Source organism: Sabethes cyaneus, chromosome 3 (genome assembly GCF_943734655.1).
Source record: "Sabethes cyaneus chromosome 3, idSabCyanKW18_F2, whole genome shotgun sequence".
In the NCBI taxonomy this organism is placed as follows: Eukaryota; Metazoa; Arthropoda; class Insecta; order Diptera; family Culicidae; genus Sabethes; species Sabethes cyaneus.
Genome location: NC_071355.1, coordinates 16,134,445 through 16,152,300, shown reverse-complemented (window position 1 = coordinate 16,152,300; position 17,856 = coordinate 16,134,445). Strand labels below are relative to the sequence as shown.

At 39.0% G+C, this 17,856-nt stretch overlaps 2 protein-coding genes across 2 annotated transcripts; both read left to right on the top strand.

Moving 5' to 3' along the window:
• The first annotated feature begins 5,738 nt into the window (after positions 1-5,738).
• LOC128743188 (threonine aspartase 1) lies at positions 5,739-7,527 on the top strand. The gene is made up of 3 exons (XM_053839715.1): positions 5,739-5,845; positions 5,905-6,842; positions 6,912-7,527. The coding sequence occupies exons 1-3, from the start codon at positions 5,818-5,820 to the stop codon at positions 6,990-6,992; spliced, it is 1,047 nt and encodes a 348-aa protein (XP_053695690.1). The 5' UTR covers positions 5,739-5,817; the 3' UTR covers positions 6,993-7,527.
• Positions 7,528-15,846: 8,319 nt separating this feature from the next.
• Positions 15,847-17,563, top strand: LOC128739312 (carboxypeptidase Q-like). The gene is made up of 3 exons (XM_053834789.1): positions 15,847-17,054; positions 17,114-17,239; positions 17,298-17,563. The coding sequence occupies exons 1-3, from the start codon at positions 15,847-15,849 to the stop codon at positions 17,431-17,433; spliced, it is 1,470 nt and encodes a 489-aa protein (XP_053690764.1). The 3' UTR covers positions 17,434-17,563.
• Positions 17,564-17,856: the final 293 nt, after the last annotated feature.

Genomic DNA, 17,856 nt, shown 5'->3' with positions numbered 1-17,856 from the left:
CGGAGAAACAAATCCCATCATGACTCAGTCAACATAGCTGTTGGAAAAACTGATATATAAAGCAACAAAAACATATTTTAGCCCTCCGTCTCTTCCATGCAATGCTGGTATTGAATAATTAAATAAAAAGAAAATAACACTACAAACAAAACAGCCAGGATTTTTAACAAAATCTTTTACAACACAATAGTACTTGACACACGAGAGAGCTGCGCTATGGCTTGCTAGTTTTCACGAACCAGAACAAATGAACAAAACTAAGTTTTAACTTTTCTAAGTGTGATATTTATCTATATACATATATACATTAAAACAAAACGTAAAACAAAGATAATTATATTGCATATTGCAGACTAAATAATTCTATACATTACTAAACTCACTAATGACAAAGAAATCATTATCCGTGTTCGACCATGTTACGATCAAATACTTCATCGATATATTTAGAGAGAAAATACGCCCATCTACATAGCTACAGATCTTCATTATTCTAGACCTAAGTCAGAGAAAAAACGAACCGTACAAAACCATGGCAGATTAATGGAAGCTAATAAAACTGAACAAACGGAAGTCAACAAGAGCAAAATCATCCAAAACAACCATTGCTTATTTAAAGTCTAGTTAGTACATCTTTTCAAATTCTTCACAATGAACAAAAACAAAGAACACATTAAAATCTTCTAGGTGTCTGTAAAAAAAACAAAAACAAAATAAACATATGTAAAATTGCATCTACCAATTATTAAAACCAAACTAAAGTGACGATGAGTTAAAGGGTGAAAAAAACTGCATACGCAAACATACACACAAGTATTAGAGGAAGATAAACCGTTTGTTGAGTTGTTATGTGAATTCAACCAATAAGGACTAATATTATAGGATTTATCTTGCGATAACATGGCATAAACTAAACAAAATGAAACAAAAAAAAAATAAATCAACCTATCCCCAATAGAGAGCAAAGGAAATAGTGACGAAACAAGCCAACCAAAAGTGTAGCGAAATAAAACGGATGCAAATCAGCGAATCACTACTGTAGCGAACAACAGAGGACAAACTATATATATATAAATCTAAAACAGCTGCGCAAAGAATCCATGCCAGCCAAAAAGGTTGAATAGACGAACAAATAAACGCAATAAGAAAACTAAAGTGGATTTTTTCTCATGCTGTTATGTCCTAAAAAGACATAGCACTAAACATAATCGAAAACACTAAAGAATTGAAAGAAACTTTCAGCCAAACGGACGGTAATGCTTGTGTGCTCGGAATCGGAAACTATAGGGCCCTTCATTAGTGTGGACATAAGAGTTTTATGTAACAATATATACATAATATCGATATAATCACTGAAGGTAAGGGGGTCTTCGTACATTTTCTCTGTACAGTTTACTTTCAGGACATCATATTGATGCAGCTTTAGTAGAAATTAAGAAACAAAGATCGGTTGGGTTGGGATTCAGACGGGTAAACTCTGTCAGTTTTTCCTCTAAACAGAAACAATCGTAATTGCAGAAAAATTAAATTAAATTAATTAAATTAAATATACGGCTACTTTACTACTAACCTTCTGATGGTGCTGACAGTGCTTATTTGCGGCTGTTTACTCAAACGAAGAATTTGAATAGGCTTTTCCACATAGCACGCCGAACACTAATGTAGAAACATCAAGATTGCTATAAGTTTTACTATCTACAATGCTTTATGTTGTAATTTCACTGTACACTTTTTTCAATTTTCAATGTAATTTGGCAATAATGTAAGTTTATCAGGTTAGGAGCGGCTCACGGCTGCGTCTGATCCTGAGGAGGAAAAAGCGCCAGAAGGAAACAGTGCTGATCAACGCCGGCTAAACGTTGCTCTTCCAGACTTTGTTACGCCGTTTATCCATAATAGCAAGAGATTTCATAGAGCAGTATCAGGCGGGCTTTATAACGGCCCCGTGTATTAAATTATCACCTTCCGAGAGATCCTCCAGAACTGTCGGGAGTACAACGTGCCCGCGCATAATATTTTCGTGGGTTTCAGGACAGCATACGATACAGTTGAGCGCGAACGGCTATGACAGATAATGCACGAAAATGGGTTTACGGTAATACTGACGCGGCTGATCAAACCTGTCCTGGAGCGAATCGAGTGATGTGCTACGTGTGTGTTTCCGGTGCACTCTCGAATTCTTTCGTATCATGCAGAGCATTGTGGCAAGAGGATGGTCTGTCCTGTATGTTATTTTTATTGAAAGTGTGATCCGTCCAGCGGACATCGAAATGAGACGAACGAAAGCAAAAGTAGCCAACCTCTAGCCTTCGCAGACGACCTCGACATCATTGCTAGAAACCTTTGGGCGACGGTAGCAATCTACGCCAGACCAAAAACGGATACTAGGAGGATTAGGTTACAAACAGGTTTGTTTTGCTCATCTTAATCATAAAGGGACAGAAATATCTGCTTCTCACAACGACCTACAGCTTTTGTTTTCTGTTCAACCGTTTGCTCTGCCTCCGAATGATCATGACCACTGTTATCTCTTACAACCTTTCATCTTGCGCAGAAAGAGCACAACTGCAAGCATTGAAACTCTTGCACCCCGGCTTTAGCTTCTAGAAATAAGTAAGAACTAACAGAGAACGTTAGCTAATTGACGACATTTTATCCGGCCTAATTTTAACATGCTGGTTGATGGACAGTAATACTTCAAGGGCCCTATTCTCACAGTCACCTCACCTAAATTTTTTAGGTGAGAGCACAAATTTTTTCGTAGGTGAGCATCCATCTCCAGGTGAGCTATCATCTGCGTGGGTGATAACGCTCCAAGTCTAGACGGAGGGGTTACTCATGCGGGCTTTACCAAAATGGCAAACAAATGACTGTGCGGGTAATTACACTCCAAGTTTTCGGACGGAGGGGTCATACATACATAGCTGCGTTCAGAAACGTTGAAAATACAATCGAGGTATCCAATGTCACAGAGTAAGAGTCCTGAGGGAATTGATCACTTTGGCACCTATTGTTTCAAAATCAGAAAGTTTCCGAAAGCCCGATTTTAAACTTTGGAATGATTTAAAAGGGCATCGTAAAATAATCAAACAATAATCGATCTCGAGAGCTAACCAAAGTTAGAAGTGCGCGCGGTGTTCAAATAATAGAAGTTTTATTTAAATTTGTGTATTGTATGCACCTGCATTCGCAGTTCTAAGTGAATCTTTCGTTAGTACCCTTGGACATATACTCGATTCGTTTTAAAAAAAATATTTTTGGTTATAAGTCCACCCACTGTGTTCGCGTACAAAATTTTAGGAAATTCTGAAATCCTTCGGCCAATTTAGTACGATGTTGATAGATACCCTTTAAAAATACAAAAGTATCAAACACAAACGTTCCTGGGAAGCTTTGCTATTGAGCAGTTCCACGTGAAATAGGTAAACGACAAAATTTGTACCTCTCTGATTTAGGTAAAACTTTACAAACGTGTTGGATAGGAGGAAATATGCACCTTTTTATAGGTTTTGGCGCCATTTTGATTCAAGACTCATTTTTCAAAAGGGCGTATTTATTTTCATACCGCCATCCCGGGTGAGATTGTGCCACGGGGGCGAGATTGTGCCAAAAACCAAAAATGTTTATTTGTGAAAATTTATTATATCTATAGAAACAGGTGACTTAAATTCAAAATGATGATGAACATAACATATTTATTCATAACACAGATAATATTGGCAAACTATTTAGCCTAAACGGGGTTTCAAAGTTCGCGATCAAAAATACTCGGAAATAACGCTTGTAAAAAATGTCCCGCATAAACCAACCCAAACAAGAAATCGCATCAACTTGCTATTTTGAAGGTATATAAACTAATCATTTACAATGTATTGAAAGGTTGTTATGCGTTGGATAAGTTTTGATTACGCAAATAATATTTTTCGAAACTTTGTACTTTTCGTGTTTCACGGGGGTGATATTGTGCCAAGCCATAATGATCGATCCAATTTGTGGATTTCACATATACAACAAAAATACGTCAGTACGCTCATATTCTTTACTATTGAGCACAATATTTCGACAGATTAGATTGCATCATCCATTTTGGAGCAAACAGCATCATAGGTCTGCTAAATAATTTAAACTCTAATTTCCTCTGGAAATTTCAGATACTTTTAATAAACATTCTAATATAAGACGAATATATACCCCTAGAAACGCTACTGAACCGGTTATTTTCGTTCATACTTTTTGTATGATGCGTTGTTTTTGGCCGACCCCCTGCTCCTAATAGTCCACTTAGTCCATGGATGGCCCCATATGAACTATACTTTATACTCACGGGGTAAATCACTTCCTGCATAAATATTCAATATGTGATAAATATTGATAAATATATTTACTATTTTATATGTGTCCACCTCATCATAACAACTCTTGCCACATGCTGATAATGGGACTTGACAGCTCAAGATCGTATGAAAAAGGTGGAAACTTTCGTAAAATATTCATCAATACCGGTAAATATATTTAGCATCCGGGTAAAAGTATGTAAATATGCATAAATATATATAATATATTTATTAAATTTGAAGTGATTCGCCCCGTGTTTATACTAATATTTAAGTATATTGTTTATAAACATTCTTATGTTCACTGTTTAGGTTTTCAGCCTAACTTTATGTTTTTGGCACAATGTCACCCCCTAGAAGGGGTGAAATTGTGCCAAAGTTCGTGCACTTCCAGTAAAATTAGGTTTCATTGTAACTAAACCATCTCTACGGTAGCTGTTAATTGAACACTTTAGCACTTTAGTATATATTGACAGGTTTGAAATCAATTTAGTTCCTAAATTGTGTGTATACTGAGCTAAAGAACAAAAATATATGCTTTTTAAGCACAATCTCGCCCCGGATGGCGGTATGTATTATGTTTGAAAGATTGTAACTCGAAAACTATCGATTTTACAAAAATTGTGTCTAAGCAAAAGTTGTAGAAAATTGATTTTTGAACATGAAAAAATATGCACTGAAAAAAATATTTTACCAATTTTTCAAAAATTTGAGAATAAAACTTAAAATCAAGATATCAAAAATATACCATTTTTGAACATTTTTAAACATTTTTTTTTTGGAGAAAATAGTAGTAATTTGCAAGCTTTTAAAAGTTATCCTGAGATGGAGCAACTTTCATGAACGGACTTCGTAGAACAACGGGTTTCATGATTTTTTTCCAATGTGGGATTTTCCAAGTTATATATGAATTTGTAATACAAATAATAATTCACTATGCCATTTACCACAAAATTGGTCATAATAATTATTTTTCTAAATGCAGCCGTTGTCGAGATATTCGGAGAAAAAGTTAGATTTATTTTAATTTTTTATGTTAAACACGTCTTTTTCTTATGTTACTCCAGTTGCTCCACTGTTTCTATAAAATTTCTAATAACTACATTTAATTTCCTACAACTTATCCGAATAGACTTTATGGTTTCAACCTTTCGCTTTTGAGTTGTATTTTAAAAACTGTATTCAAAAAAACTGAACGCGCTGATTAGTTAGTTGCTCAGCTGTGCTGAAGACAAATCAAAAATGTCTTGTTCTCCCCCACCTCAATGTATCTCACTGGCTTACCTACTAACTAGTCTTATTTTTTAAATCTGGCATCCTTGCCATTTGGCAAATGTCAAACCTATTTGGCAAATGTCAAACGAAAGGTATAAATCCAATCCTATCATGAATAATAAATTATTTTATAAGAACAGCTGAATCAATTCTATAAGTTCGTTTTAACATATGCTAACATCGAAAATTAGACGGTTTAAGCTTCAATATGTCTGGATTTGTGGCAGTTCATACTGGTAGGTAAAATAAATCGTTTAAACGCGTAGGTGTTTACATGTTAGACCGATTTTTACAGGCGCTGGCAATTCCATAGTTGAAGCATTATACAAAAGTGTTTGCGAAGATGCGTGCATGCAAGGTGTCAATGTTTTACGAAGTGGCGGAAGTGCGCTGGACGCTTGCGAGATGGCCATCACGGCTCTTGAAGACGCGTGCTCTACGAACGCGGGTTTCGGATCAAATTTAACATGGAATGGGCTGGTACAGTGCGACGCCAGCATAATGGACGGAACTACGCTGCAGTATGGAGCATGCACTAATGTTTCGGACGTTAAAAACCCTATTAGTTTAGCCAGGCAGATATGTGAAAGGCAATCTAAACTGTTGTCCTTTGGCAGGATACCACCAATGGTGCTATCCGGCACGGGAGCATCGGAGTATGCAAAGCAGATTGGATTGCAAATTGTTCCTCAAGAAAAAATGATAGCTCCGAAGGCATCCCATAGCTACACTCACTACTGGAAAAGTATCACTGAGTATGAGAAAACGAATCAAGTAAAGCTTTCGCCTTTGGACACAGTAGGAGCGATTTGCGTAGATGCCGATGGTGCTATAGTTGCTGGTTGCAGTTCGGGCGGACTGCTGTTGAAAATTAGCGGACGGGTAGGACAGGCCGCTACATACGGCGCCGGATGTTGGGCATTGATAGACGAGGCAAACGGCCTATCCGCTGCAACATGTACTACTGGAAATGGAGAATTCCTAATGAAGACACTTTTTGCTAAAGAATTAGTGGAGGATCTGATAAACTGTAACTGCCCGATAACCTCGCAAAATCAAACCTATCAGAAAAAGCTGCTCAATTCACCGTTTTTAGCCAATCAGAAGGAAATATTTGCCGGTTCCCTTTCGATGATATACAACAGCTCGCGTGGTAGCGGGGACGTACTGTGGGCACATACGACCAACTCAATGTGCCTGGGGCTTCAGTCAACGCGACATAAAAAACCGAAGGTAATGACTTTTTTAAATAAAACTTTTCAATTGTAGGATGACACTAACTAACTAACGCTAATCTTTCAGTGTATCGTATCAAAATTACCGTTAAACGTTTACTGTGGCGGTAAACCCGTGGTGAGCGGACACCATTTTAAGCTGCATTAGCGACTCGGCACGTATGCTGGACACATCTTGAAGCATCTGCCGAATGTGTGATTGATGCCATTACAACAAGCGTACCTAGGACATAAGAGGACTAGGCTTTGCACATTACGCAGCCGCTTATTTGCTTCCCTTCCACGATCGCACAATCTTGTGAAGAATGCTTCTAGAGGAGGTGATGCTGCCGCCGCGCCGATATCGCAATGTCGGCAGAACTCGATTCCATAGGTGGATCAAAGTTAGGACCTTTTCTTGTACGGGTGCTACTCAAAGAAGCGCCGCTCATGTCACTGTATTTACGGTATTTACTAATAGGCAAACTAAACCAGTGATTGACAACACGATTTTTGAATTCTTAGGATATGAAATTCCGATGATTTGAAACGCCCTTTATTGTCTAGCCTGTCAGCTTTACCAAAAGTTGGTAACGCTGAAGGATTAGAAGTGATAGAACGAAAAAGTCATAAACATCAATTATAGTGTAGTCATCTGTCTTCTCTATAGCTTTTAGTATAGTTTAGGAAATAGTTTTAAGATTATTTCTATTTCTACCTTGACATAGAGATCTGCTGATAAATTATTCCTAATTGTAAAAGTAAATCAAATAGTAATTTTACGTATCAGATAGTTTATTGGCCGTGGTAAAGAGTGAACATGTGCTAATCTACCACCTCTGTCCATCCGATCCTATTCCTACTCCACATTGTGCCCGCTGGAATATGAAAAATTGATTGTCCTACGCGGGCAGGGAAAGGGGACTGCCTTCCTCGGTCTTCATCAAGCCAAACGTTTGTTACCCAGTGGCTGAATACGAAATGCGGTTTCCGTCCACTATATTTAAAGTGGCATAACGATTTTGGACCAATATTCTACTGCACCTGACAACTTTATTGCTGCAGATAGGAATCAATCTAGATTTTTGGTTACGATTTTGAGCATGGAAACTTGGCACGGATTCGAAACAAGGGAACGACGGAACGAAGTTGGCTCAATTGGTTAAAAAAGTCAGCTGCTTGAAGCTTGAAATACTGGGGGACTGAGCGAGGGTCATTGACCGAACACTAATGAACATAACTTATTTCGAATGAGTTGTTTCGTCCATTTGATTTTGCTGGTGGAATGGAGAATACAAGCCACGTTCGTTTGACAAACCCCTCCATCGGAATACAGAATAAGGCGGATTATTTGGTTAAATCTTATTATATTCTGGTACATGAGGTTAAAATCCGGCTCGGGTATAAGGAGCTGAACTCTTGATAAACCTTTGGGCTCACAAATGACATGAAAAACGATAAACGATAGCATAGTCCAGATATTGCCAGATTCAGACCACGGGTGAGAAACCTTACGATAATGCTGGGAATTTTTATAGTCAGCTGAACAGTGTGGTCAAGAAGGCCCTAAACGGTGAAAACCGGATTCTATTAGACGCCGTCGAGGCGAAGATTGGCTCGAATAATGCGACCTTGAACGCTTCATTCTCCAGGAAGCCATTTGCCAGAATCCTCTATTTCAGAATGACCCATTCACCAGAAAATCATTTTCCAGAAAGTCATTATCCAGAAAGCATCATGCCCCAGAAAGTTATTTCCCAGAACCTACCATTAATTTCCTAGAAAATTTTGTCCTAAAACAAATGAGCCACTTCTTAGAAATATTAATATATTATAGATTATTTAGTCGAACGTCCCTAGGCCGAATATCAGAAGTTCTTTATTTTCTTTATTTTTACAATTCATCTGACTTCAGTCTTAATGAACTACGTCAGTCTTAATGAACTACGCTATAATAAGCTAGAGCTTGTAATCAAACGCTTAAATTTATGCAAAGGATCACCAAATTCGAAATATTCTTCAACACGACTAAACATTCTAGTACACGATGCAATAGGTTCATTGCGGCCAAATTCAGTGCGGTGAAAGCGGTTGGTCAACAGTGATGATGGTCCTTTGTGCTGCGCGAAAATTCACCAGCGATAGTAATTGCGGCGAGTCAATCTCGCCGTGTAACAGTTTTGCCACAAACAAAGCTTGTTGGATGTTCCGACGACGTTCTAAGATATCTAAACCAAGCAAGCGACAGCGATCCGGATACGGAGGTAGATTTTCCGGGTCCCGCCAAGGCAAACTACGCAGTGCCAATCTTATGAACCTCCTCTGCACTCGTTCGATTCGAAGGTTCCAATAGAGTTGATGTGGAGTCCAAATTAGGCACGCATTTTCGAGAAGGGGACGAACTAAGGAGCAATACAGGGCCTTAAGGCAATGCGGATCTTTAAAATCTCGTCCAATTTTTCCAATAAATCCCAACTGGCGAGTCGCTTTTGAGATCATCGTTGTACGGTGACGATCGAAAGTTAGTTTCGGATCGAGAATCACACCAAGGTCATTCACATGCTCAACCCTTTTTAATATCTGGTCGTCAATTTTGTAGTCGAAAACTATAGGCGATTTGATTCGGTAAAACGTCATAATCTCGCATTTAGTAACGCTGATAGTCATGTTATTCACTTTGCACCAATTTACAAATGTGTCCACGAGAAGGTGAAGGAGTTAACAATCCTCGATGTAACGAATCGTCAAGTAGATTTTAAAATCATCAGCATAAACCAGTCTACATCCTCTTTCAAGGGCAGAGGCAGCATCGTTGAAGAATAGAATAAATAAAAGTGGTCCTAAGTTACTGCCTTGTGGGACACCAGATTGATTTGTAAACGGGGACGATACCTTCGAGCCAAGTTTCTTCTAAAGACACTAGCTCGACCTTAACTCTAGCAGTTTGAAGAATCTCAGCTGCACAGTTGTGAATCGTTACGAGGACTAAGCGTTTGTTACTAGAGGTCAGTACACCAAACTAAAGGAATATACCTAAGAAGTTGTGAGAATAATATAGTTATAATCAAGATCAGTTACTGTGATTAAGCATGAGAAACATAGAGGATTGGCAGATTTACAGGTACTTAGCTCGTCTCCGTTAACGAACAAATGTGGTGTACTGTAAGGCAGCATCATGGAACCCCTTTTGTTTGTTTTGTTCTTTAACGACGTTAACGTTCGGTCTATGCAGACGATTGTAAAATCTATTTGATGTTTGACGGGGCAGCTACCCCGCAGAAATCACCTCTATCTAGGTGTATGTATTTTGCTGGACTTACTGACTAGTAGGGATTATTCTTAGTCGAGTCCAAACAAGCGGCAGCCCGTAAGGACAGCAAATACCCAACGATTGACTAAGCCGAATTATTCCATTTTATAAATCTCCAATTATTACTCTGCGATGGCTTATACACCTCGTCTTAGGTTTATTCGTTTTCCTAAGTTTACTGACTTCGAATTAAAATCCTTTATCCATCGCAATGATCCCAACAAACACCAAAGCTGAATTACAATGCTCCTGATTTAACTCTGAATACAGGTGGTAGACGCTGAATAAATTTAAGCAAAGGACTCAGTATTCTATAAGCGATTAAGCAGCCAACGAATGCGCTGTAAATCAGCTGCTTCACATAATAGTGTCACAAGCAGATTAGACACATCTTCAACCTCTCCGCAACCCGTCAATGTTCTCAATAATTGTGCTATACTAGCTGAACAACCGATTTTTCATCTTGATAAACAAACCTTCCACAAAACATTTATGCGCTGATTAAATATTTTAGCAGTCATTATTATCCAGCCATAGCTGAATTCTGAATATGCATCGAATAAAATTTATGTAAACAATTCTACAATACTTATTCAGCCGAAATTGGAGAACTTATACAACCTATTTTGTTTGAGATAGAAAGAACACTTGTTCAGCAATTATATCGCCCTTTATATAACCTCTGTGCGCCTTGTTTCCAGCTTGGCGCAAATTGGTTATTTAAAAACACGCAAAAGCCTCTATTAAGCTCCATTGCCCGAAGCTTAATAAAGTCACCAAATTTACATGCTTAAGAGCTGAAAAAAGGCTTTTTATCTAAAACTAAACCATAGTTCAGCCAAAGGTAGAATAAATTCAGCTATGAAAGCGTTTGATCAGCCTGAAATTGTTACTTGAGTAGCTGCAATAGAGCTTAATAGAGGCTTTTGCGTGTTTTTAAATAACCAATTTGCGCAAAGCTGTCAACTCTATTTTTAGAACGAGAAATAGTTTTGCAATGCCTGTTCAGTCGCTTAATCAACGTCTCATCATTTATGCAGCCAAAAAATAATCTATTTCGCCTATGATATGCAGGCTTCATCAGTGTCTGTTTTCGAAAAATCTTGTACACTGGATCGCCTTAAACCAACTCGTAAACAGCAAGAGCAATTGCTACCCAAATAACAATTTCAGGCTGATCAAATGCTTTTATAGCTGAATTTATTCTACCTTTGGCTGAACTATAGTTTAGTATTAGAAATAAAAACCTTTTTTCAGCTCTTAAACATCTAAGTCAAGCTTCGAGCTTGTTGATAGTTGCTTTGAAGCTGTAATATAGCTTAATAGAGGGTTTTGCGCGTTTTTAAATAACCAATTTACGCAAAGCTGGAAACAAGGTGCACAGAGGCGATATAACTGCTGAACAAGTGGTTTTCCGCCTCGAATAAAATAGGTTATATAAGTTCTTCAATTTCGGCTGAATAAGTATTGTACAGTTGTTTATATAAATTTTATTCGATGCATATTCAGCTATGGCTGAATAATTATGGCTGCTAAAATGTTTATTCAGCGCATAAATGTTTCTTGGGATATTTACAGTTCGAATCGGCGAAGCCGCAGTTATAGAAATTCCAATCCGCTAGTGTTATATTCGGGTATGTGGAGTTCAGATAATTGGGGACACGGTGAAAAATAATTTTTTTCTAATTTTGCTTCTAGCCTATTTTTATTTATAACTATGAAATGGTTTTTTTCTGGGGAATGATTATCTAGGGAATGGTTTGTTTTGGAAAGTGCCATTCCGGAGAAGGGTTCATTCGGGGAAGTGATACCTTCGAGAGAATGAGTTTCTGGAAATAGGTACTTTCTAGGGAAAGATCTTTAGAGGAATGGAAATCTGGGGAATCGATTTCTGAGGAATGATTTTTGTGGGAATGGTATACAATCGAACACCATGGTTTAGGAGAAACGAGTACAGGAAACCTTTTTCCAGAGCTTCGTGCACAATATGGCGATCAATGGTGGAGGAGCAAGCCCCTTCTTTCCCATTGATTAGCACATAAGGTCACCAAATAGGCCATCACATCCGACTTCCATTTTTTTATCAGTCAGATACGCGTGCACGGAAAGAGGAAGTTCGCCCGCTTGAAAATCCTGGAGTGAAAAGGACGTTGGACATCATGCATCCCGAGCCTCAGAACTACTTCTGAGTACTTTTGATACAGTGGCGGTAAAAAGGCGGAACTTGGAATCGGTTTCTTGGTGCTGAGAAACCAAGAGCTGAACACATCCAAATGGAGACTAGCTCTCAGATTTGTGATTGACGGCCGATACTTTTCGAATGTCATTGTTGTCATCATAGGGTCTTTTCGGGGAGCATTTTTGTTGTATAATGGTTTATCAAGCGCTTGTTCTATGGATCTATCAGTCATATAATTACATATATGCAATGACGGTGCTAGTACCTGCTACTAAAATGGTAGTAACGCGAGAAGGAAAGCACTTCCAGACGATGTTGAATAGAAAGGTAAACAGACAATTGTTGGAACAAGATAAGAGTCATGAGCGATAGTCAAGTCGTGGATCGTGGTCACAAACGAGTGCGAGGTGGCCGACAGGAGGGAGGAAACGCAACAGAAGTTAATCTAGGAGTGCCTACAAACGATAACAGCGACTAATTCCCGGCAGAACCATACTAAAATGGTCAAGAACCGCTAGCAACAGCACTTCATTGGATAACTACTACTGGAAACTACTGGAGGAGTGAATGGTAGGAGCGGTTTGCCCCATCTACAAAAAGGGCGCTTGCTGTAATTACTGCGGCATTACGCTGCCTACAAGGGGCTCTTCCAGATTTTGTTACGTCGTCTATCTCCAATAGCAACAGAATTCGTAGGGCAGTACCATGCGGGCATTGTGGATCAAATTTGTACTCGCCGACAAATCCTTCAGAAATAACGGGAATACAACGTGCCCACACACTATATTTTCGTGGATTTCAGGGTAGTATATGATACAGTCGAGCGCGCATAGCTACGGCAGATAATATACGAAAACGATTTTCCTGACCAACTGACACGACTGAACAAAGCAACGAACGACAACTGGAACGAGTGTTGTGCTACCGCGGAACGAGTAACCAACTCCTAGCCTTCGCAAACGGCCTTGAAATCATTACTAGAAACCTTGGGACGGCAGAGGCAATCTACGCCAGACTAAAAACGGAGTCTAGGAGGATTAGGAGGATTACAATTTGTTATTGCTATCTCTTTAATTTTGTTGCAATTTAGGTACCTTCGCTATAGCGTCGCTAATTGTTAAACAAGTAGCGTCAGCGATTGACCATGAAATTTTGCAGATTGTGGCTGTGGGAAATGATTCCAAGACAAGTAGGGTATGTTGTTGCTTCGTCGTAATTGCCTATTCCCGTCCTATCCAACACAAATTATTAAAAATATCAGCATTTTTATGATACACAATGCAAAACTAGTTATTCCCTAATATTTTAGTTTGTTTTCTATCATACGCGATCAATCAAAGTAAGCGTGTAGGGCGCTATGGTTGTATATGAGCACTATTGGCATTATATTAAATTTGTTAAAAAGGTATTTTTTAAATCTTAATTTTCGTAGTTACTGGCTTTACAAGAAAATTTTCGAATATCCAGGTTAGTCTCATATAACTGGTGCTTACATACTTACATTATCCATCTAGTTTCTCCCATCTACTAACAACAATTCCTTTCCCGAAATACTTGTGAAGATGCAGAGGATTCCCTGATCTTTAGTAGCAACAAGTATTGGACTAACATTCCTTCCCATCTCACCAGGACCCGCATTCGGACGTGGCCGGCGTTGGTATTGATCAGCATGCAGGGACCTGATAAGGTTGCACAATGAGAAATAGCGTGCTGCCCCAAGTATGCTTTTTCCAGCCATCATTTTGTAATTTTCATCGGTGCTGGTCAATAACGAAGTAGCAGCACACGGGCGGTATTCTATGCTTATGCTTATGCTTATCATACGCGATCAATCAAAGTCAGCTGAGATCTATTTAAATGCTTTTTATCATTAAAGAAGTCCTACCAGCCAAATTTCCTACGTTTTTTCGTGCGGCGAAGAAGAAAATGTCGAATAATCGTTTTAACTGCCGTCATTCATAAATGAAAATAACTCACGCAACTCATTGTCGTTATTTTACAGTCCGGAAAACTTGCCTGACCTGCAGAAATTTTGCAGAATAACATTCGTCATGCCGTCCTACGCGCGTTAGCTTCGTAAACATTGTTGTGATTTTCAGTTCGGACGGTGAAAAATTTTGATGGACGAATTTTAAAACGGTACGACGAATTTAAGAAATAAAGTCAGTTGCGTAATTTCAATAATATTCTTTAACAATCGCTTTTCAGTGATTTCAAAGTTCACGGATCGGTTGACTAAGTGTGTTTTAGTCAAATAAGCACAAGAACTTTTGGAGTATTTATTAAATCCATCCCACAAATGATGAAAATTAGAATGACTTTACGTACTACGACGGGAATTAGAAATAAACCCTATAAGCTAAGTTGTGCCACAGCCCCATGTCACTCTGGAAGCTATGGAGCGTACTGAATCGTGTAAAAATACATACTTTCCACACTACAAGTTCAAGAGCTGTTGCCTACGGATATCAGATAGTATAGCCGAACCCAGGATTTATGAAACACATTGTTGTTGCTGTTGTTTTCAGATACTAAATCAACACTCAACACGGTACGTTTAAAATTAAATGATTCCAGATCAATTGACCGGATGGATGATACCAGATTGGCAGATAAAAGCCATCAACTTTACCATGCTTTTTTAAGGAAAAAAAACGATGAAATCGCCTCGAGGAACACTTTTCAACAATTTTCTCAGTTTTCGAATGAAAGTAACAGAATAGAGCTATTAGCTATAGCATACTTTTTGTACTAGAGCTAATTCAAAGCAAACAGAACCGAAAACTAAAAATGTTTAATAACTCTAACGATTCAAACTAAATGCGTAGGATTTTTTTTTGTCAAATGTGATCCTCAATTACCCACTGAATTATTTGCACCAAGCTACCTAACACTTTGTATACTTACAAAAATTACCCTAAGCAAGTAAGATAGTTTATTCTTGCCATTATTTGAAAAGCATCTTATTTTATTATCAGTATCCAATTTTCCTGCGCCACTATGGTGCATTGATTGAAAATCACTAAACGCAACAGTTCAGTTTTCTTGGGCACCATCAAAGGCTTCGAAAACGGGTGATATGCGATATGCTACTGCAACGGCAGCATATTTTAATCTGAATTTTATAGCAACATATACAGGTACAATTCCGAACGAAATAGCGAGAACTAGAAATGAAAACAAATCTAATGATAAGTGGGTTAAGCACAGCGCCCGGTGGGCGTTCGAATTCGATTAAGATATGCATTAGATTGATTCATAGTCCGTTTGAGGATAGGAACGGAAAGTCGTTCTTCGATGGAATTATTTTGTTATTCAATTTCGGTACGATAACCAGTAAGCTTTCTACGTTAAAAATAGTAAAGATCGATCAGTGGTGATCTTCAAACTACCTATATTTGAAGTAAGACTTATCAGCGTGCTGTGGAAACATGAATCATCCTGCTGTGGCAGGCTCAACTACAAACAAAATGTTTAAAGCTCTAGCATAAAGCGATAGGGGGATAACCGATCAGTTGTACGCAAGCTTAAGCCATGGAAGCATGTCGGAGCTTCGTTCTGCGTTTCGCGTTCTTTGCTTTACTAGTGGTGCCAGAAGTTCGTGCCGGTGTGCTAGACAATCGCATTGACCAGTTCCAACTCGGTGAGTCATGTAACCTGTCGGATAATTTGCTACAGGAGATCAAAGGTTATCAGTCGATAGTAAACAAAATTATCAGCCGTATTGTGGACGGAGAATTCGCTGGCCAAACATGGGAAAGCTTGGCAGAGTTGGTTGACACTTTCGGAGCTCGGCTCGCTGGTTCCGAGCAGCTCGAAAAAGCGATCGACTATGTGGTTGAACAGATGCAGCACGATCAGCTCGAGAATGTGCACACCGAGAATGCGACGGTGCCGCACTGGGTACGGGGGTATGAAAGTGCTCAGCTGGTAACGCCGTTCAAGAGAAATTTACCTATGCTAGGTCTGGGTACATCGGTCGGAACTCCAAGGGGAGGAATCATTGCCGATGTGATTGCCGTAGAATCGTTTCAGGAGTTTGAAAAACTTGCTGCGGAGCAGGTGAAAGGGAAAATCGTTGTGTTTGTTCCTAAGTGGGAAAGTTATGGGAAAACGGTGATGTACCGAAGCAAGGGTGCATCCGTGGCCTCTAAAAAGGGAGCTGTAGCAACACTGATACGCTCCGTTACCCCGTTCTCGATCGGATCACCCCATACCGGTGGTCAGGACTATGAGGATGGTGTTAAGAAGATTCCTTCCGCCTGCATTACGGTCGAAGATGCCGAGATGATTCTGCGAAAGTACAGGCGAGGAGAACAGATGACAATTCATTTGGAAATGGAAGATAGAAATCTGGAGCCAGTCGTGTCACGGAATACGATCGGTGAATTGTTGGGGACGACCTACACGAACTCGTCGGTCGTGGTGGTGTCTGGTCATCTCGACAGCTGGGATGTCGGCGTAGGAGCGATGGATGACGGAGGCGGTGCGTTGATTTCGTGGAAAGCTGTGACTTTTTTGAAAGCAATGGGACTTCGAGCGAAGCGAACCATTCGTGCTATTCTGTGGACTGCCGAGGAAGAAGGATATTGGGGTGCCAGGGCATACAAAGAGGCACACAAGCAGAATGAAAAGAAAGAATTTAATTTCTTCTTTGAGTCTGATATGGGCACCTTCGAGCCGAAAGGGTTGGATTTTGTCGGAAACAAAGATGCGGAGTGTATATTTCGGGAGATTGTGAAGTAATAGATTCAATCGACATATGACGTTAGTCATTCATGGTTCCATTCTTTCGTTCAAGGTTGATGTCTCCACTAAATGCAACTGATTTTGCGACTCCCACAGATGGTGGACCGGATATTACCAATTGGACAACTCGTGGTTTTCCCGGATCATCGTTGCTGAACAAAAATGAGAAATATTTCTGGTAAAATTTTGATACTTTAAAAGTTCGGCAAAATAACTATCTGTTCTAAAATTTATAGGTTTCATCATTCGTCCGGAGACAGCATGGCGGTGGAAGATCCAAAGAATTTAGATAAGTGTGTAGCGTTGTGGGCTGCAGCTGCCTATGTGGTTGCAGATTTGAGTATTTCAATGCCAAAGGATGTTGTTGATTAGAGCCAACCTCAAAGGCACATCTTATCTGTATTAATATTATGCATAATATAATATGATTAATACATATACATAAAATTAGTAATAAACTAGCCAGGCTAGTTGAGCAATGTTTACCTCAGAAAGGTTTTTTCAAAATGAAACAAGATCAAACATTATTTCCTTAATTGTACATTTTCGAATTTACATAAATAAAATAGGAATGAAATAGGAACATATTTGCGTAGTGCGGATGATGTCCCATGGTCAGGGATGCCACATATAATTCTGTGTTTTTTGTTGGAATCTGGCTTGGCTATCTGTGCAGCGAGGAAAAATATCTGTGTAAAAATCTGTCCATTGCATAACAATGAGAGTGAAAGAGACGGAGAGTTCTTTTGCGGTCTATTTCTGTCTCTTTCACTCTCATTGTAAAAGCTCAAAAAT

What these genes read in the sequence shown, in the direction of transcription:
- LOC128743188 (XM_053839715.1), top strand. Translation starts at nt 5,818, where the DNA reads ATGTCTGGATTTGTGGCAGTTCATACTG. An exon ending in ATTTGTGGCAGTTCATACTG is followed by an intron (nt 5,846 to 5,904) that starts GTAGGTAAAATA and finishes CGATTTTTACAG; the next exon opens with GCGCTGGCAATTCCATAGTT. An exon ending in CGCGACATAAAAAACCGAAG is followed by an intron (nt 6,843 to 6,911) that starts GTAATGACTTTT and finishes CTAATCTTTCAG; the next exon opens with TGTATCGTATCAAAATTACC.
- LOC128739312 (XM_053834789.1), top strand. Translation starts at nt 15,847, where the DNA reads ATGGAAGCATGTCGGAGCTTCGTTCTGCGTTTCGCGTTCTTTGCTTTA. An exon ending in ATATTTCGGGAGATTGTGAA is followed by an intron (nt 17,055 to 17,113) that starts GTAATAGATTCA and finishes CTTTCGTTCAAG; the next exon opens with GTTGATGTCTCCACTAAATG. An exon ending in AAAAATGAGAAATATTTCTG is followed by an intron (nt 17,240 to 17,297) that starts GTAAAATTTTGA and finishes TAAAATTTATAG; the next exon opens with GTTTCATCATTCGTCCGGAG.